This window comes from Urtica dioica, unplaced genomic scaffold (assembly GCF_054948205.1).
Source record: "Urtica dioica subsp. dioica isolate 48M unplaced genomic scaffold, U.dioica_male_clone48M_v1_H2 Urtica_dioica_male_H2_contig_62, whole genome shotgun sequence".
Lineage (NCBI taxonomy): Eukaryota > Viridiplantae > Streptophyta > Magnoliopsida > Rosales > Urticaceae > Urtica > Urtica dioica.
Genome location: NW_028297252.1, coordinates 7,495 through 11,339, shown reverse-complemented (window position 1 = coordinate 11,339; position 3,845 = coordinate 7,495). Strand labels below are relative to the sequence as shown.

Below are 3,845 nucleotides of genomic sequence, written 5' to 3'. Positions count from 1 at the left end.
TCGTAATGAAAAAGATATTACTCTAATTTCAAAATACTTCACTTACATTATTACTTTGTTCTTAATGGATTTTGAAGATATGAGCCGTGACATGATATTAAGTGAAATTGAAGGATGACCGGTTTATCTACTTACTATTTAAAAAAATAAATTATATTATTATTATTATTTGTAATAACTTATCAAAATCTATCAGATAATGTATTTGACTTTGTGCATGTAAAGCAAACCGAATTCCAATGAACCCCTTAGAAATCTTATTGTGAAGATTCCCCAAACAGCATCGTTTAGATCCACAAAAAGTTCAGTAGCCTCTGAAGATTCCATAAGCCGTCTCTCTCTCTCTCTCTCTCTCTCTCTCTCTCTCTCTCTCTCTCATAAAAGGCTCTCTACTTTCACTGATAAAGCCACTCCCGCAAAAGAGAAAGTCCATATCTAAAACGCTCTCTACTTTCACTGATAAAGCCACTCCCGCAAAAGAGAAAGTCCATATCTAAAACACTCTCTCTCTCTCTCTCTCTCTCTCTCTCTCTCTCTCTCTAACACATACACAGCTAGCAGATCAAACAATGGAAACTTTAACCACACATCTTCTACAAGGAAAGATCTTATACTGCTCAATTTCCATGCACCCAAACAAGTCTCTTCTGACATCTCGCCAAAAGCGATCTTCCATTGTCGTTTCAGTGGCCACACAACCCGGCGACCAAAGCATCGCCCTAAGCCCACCACCCACGGCCACGCAAACGACACGTCGTTACAGCGACAACTGGTTCGAACGTTTAGCCATTCACCACCTTTCACAGAACGTACAAGCAGCAACAGGTAGTGATCACAGCAGCACTATATATATCTATATATATATATATATATGCATGGTTTCTGATTGTTGTTTCTTTTGCGTAGGGTTTAGAAACGACAAGACTGGATACGAGAGCCTTGTGGAGGCTGCCACGGCACTGTCTAAAAACTACGATCCTACGAAACAACAAGAACTTGTGCTATTAGCGCTTGATAAAGCTTTTCCAAAGCCGGTTATGTCACTGGCAAGTTGACATCTTAATTCTATAGGTTTTCACTTTTGTGTGTATATTACGTTATGTATATTAACTAAATAAAAACATTACAGATGAGAATGATACTGACACCATCGAAATTTACGAGAGAGTTTTTTGCGGCGTTTACCACTGTGTTTTTCGCTTGGCTGGTTGGACCTTCCGAGGTGAGATAGCACAAGTTTCTTTTGATTTTCTATTATGATATATATCAATTTTTAAACATAGAGAAAAGGGTTATATATATATATATATATATATATATATATATATATATACTTCTAAGTAAATATAAATTAATTTGTTTAAAGTCTTGCGTCATTTCATATGAGTGCATTTTGATAATAGGTAAAGGAATCCGAGTTCAATGGAGGACTTGAAAGGAATGTGGTCCACATAAAAAAATGCAGGTTATTTTTTACAACTGTAAAACAAGAAACTTTTAATTTATTTATACCCAAACTAGCAAGGCACTAAGCCAAGATACAGTCTATAGGCTTGTATATTATATATTTATATTTATATAATTAATTCTCATCACTTCCCCAGTATTTTTTGTACCTCTATATAATTGTGTTTTCAGGTTCTTAGAGGAGAGCAATTGTGTGGGAATGTGCACTAATCTGTGTAAGATACCATCTCAGACCTTCATTAAAGACTCATTGGGAATGCCAGTAACCATGGTTCCAAGTAAGTGATAAGAACGGATTCAAAAACAAAAACGAACAAAAAACCAAAAAAAAGTAAGTGATGATAAGAAGCTAGCATTTCAATTATTGCGTCTCTTCTAGTCGTCTAGGGTTTGTTCACCAGAAGGATATAGGTTCAAGGATTAAGAGTAATGAAATATTTTATTACAATTTGTGTGATGTTAATGGTTGTGGGACGTGGGTCCCACGGTGTGAGCCACGGAGGGTGCACAAATATTGCAAGTAGACCCATCACAGCTATATAGATTCCATTCCCACCATATATGATATATAGTAGTTGTACTATTACTATAGTGTAGCTTGAAGTTATATGATAATGGGTGATAGACACTATATGGAATATAGTGTTGAAATGCCCATGATAGATCATAGATCTTGTAAGTTGTAACAAGAGTCAAGAAATATCCATATTCAATTGAATATACAGTTCCCAATGACAACTGTCATCTTTTTGTAAATTGTTCCACGTTTTTTTTATTTATTTCGGGTTCAATGTTCCATGTCTACTTTTGATGGTGACAAATATTCCCATGTAGAAGCAACGGGTCTCACTCTCACTCTCACATGCGGTTGCCAAGTATTGCTGAATCCTCAATTGGTGAACGAAATATTAACTCCAATTTCAAATATATTTAACGTATTAATTTTGTTCTTATTAGATTTTGAAGATATGAGCTGTGATATGATATTTGGTGAAGAACCTCCAGCATTGAAGGATGACCCTGCGCTGAAACAACCATGCTACAAATTATGTAATGATTTTTATTTTTGGGAATTTACGTCCATACAATGTTAACAATATGTCAATTTATCAGGTAATAACGTATTTGACTTTATGCAGGTAAAGCTAACCGAAGAAGAGTCCATAAGAACTTCTCAACTTGAAAAGAGGGGTTAATGTACTATACCTCGGTCGGTTCGGCTTAAGACGAAAGTATTAAAAAAAAAATAGGAACAAAAGAAAAGCTTATTAATGTAAAAAGAAAAGGATCATAATTATTAATGTATTCAAGACAGTTTATGTAGAAAAGTGTTGTCCATAATTATTCGAGTATATCATTATGGTCTATAATATTGTTTGGATTTGAGTACACATGCAATCTGCTCTCTAGAATGTATTAGGTACGTGCATCTAGTATCTAAGGCCTCAACATATTACGGACGGCAATTAACGGAAAATAGTAAAATTGAAAAGTGGTCTAGATTAAAATTAAAATGATTTCAAGTATGGTTCTTCACTCCGGTTTAAAAAATGGAAGCTATACACTTGACCTCGCTAATCAAAGAAATTAACTTTAGTTCTTTCATTGTTAGGAGTTATTAGTTTTTTTAATACATGAGAAATCAGTCAATTTAGACCACTTGAAACTATTTCAATTAAGAATTAAGGTTGAGATTATTAACTTTTTTTTGTTCATTTATTCAGATTTGAGAAATATTAGTCATTGTATAAAAATCGAATTGTGTTTTTTTGTTTTTTTTTTTATTGAAAAACAATAAATAGAAGTGTTTGTTACAAAATAATAATCTTTCATATTGTACTAGTTTGTTTATATAATGGAAGTTACGATAGGAAGTGTTTGTTGTTTTTTTTGTTTTAATTAATCGTTCATGTTTTATAGTTGTAATTATAGTTTCAATTTTTTGTTTTCATATTAAAATTTTATTCGTCACTTTAGGATTTTAGCAGGCCTTTAGCTGATTGCAGTATATGAATAGTTTTTTTTATTAGAAAGTTTATTAGATTTTACTGTTCTTAATTTTTTATATTCAGTGAAGGATATTTCAGTCAGCTAAAATTGACTTAATTAGCCTATTAGCAAAGTTTCAAAAAATGAAAAATTTGCTAACAGTTAAACTTTATTTTACTTTGTCGCCCATTTTTAAAGGCACTTAAACTAAATCTAACTTTGACTAATTAGCTCAAATAAATAGTCCATGAACTATTGCAACTGAAACAAAATGGTCCTCAACTTTTTTTTATTTTGGAAAAATTAATTAGTCCTAATAATCAATTAAATAGTTGAGTTTCCACGCAGTGAAGGCTTAAATGTCAAAAGAATTTAATCTTGTCTACAAG

General features: G+C 32.6%; 1 protein-coding gene across 1 annotated transcript; it reads left to right on the top strand.

Moving 5' to 3' along the window:
- Positions 1–517: 517 nt before the first annotated feature.
- Positions 518–2,755, top strand: LOC149376164 (beta-carotene isomerase D27, chloroplastic-like). Its single transcript, XM_089606620.1, has 7 exons — positions 518–825; positions 907–1,046; positions 1,130–1,222; positions 1,404–1,465; positions 1,639–1,745; positions 2,425–2,517; positions 2,607–2,755. Exons 1-7 carry the CDS (start codon positions 570–572, stop codon positions 2,648–2,650), a joined length of 795 nt encoding a protein of 264 aa, XP_089462746.1. The 5' UTR covers positions 518–569; the 3' UTR covers positions 2,651–2,755.
- The last annotated feature ends 1,090 nt before the right edge of the window (positions 2,756–3,845 follow it).

Excerpts from the sequence above, each read along its gene's own strand:
- LOC149376164 (XM_089606620.1), top strand. The coding sequence starts at position 570 with ATGGAAACTTTAACCACACATCTTCTACAAGGAAAGATCTTATACTGC. Across the intron at positions 826-906 it reads GAACGTACAAGCAGCAACAG|GGTTTAGAAACGACAAGACT; the intron begins GTAGTGATCACA and ends TCTTTTGCGTAG. Across the intron at positions 1,223-1,403 it reads GGCTGGTTGGACCTTCCGAG|GTAAAGGAATCCGAGTTCAA; the intron begins GTGAGATAGCAC and ends TTTTGATAATAG.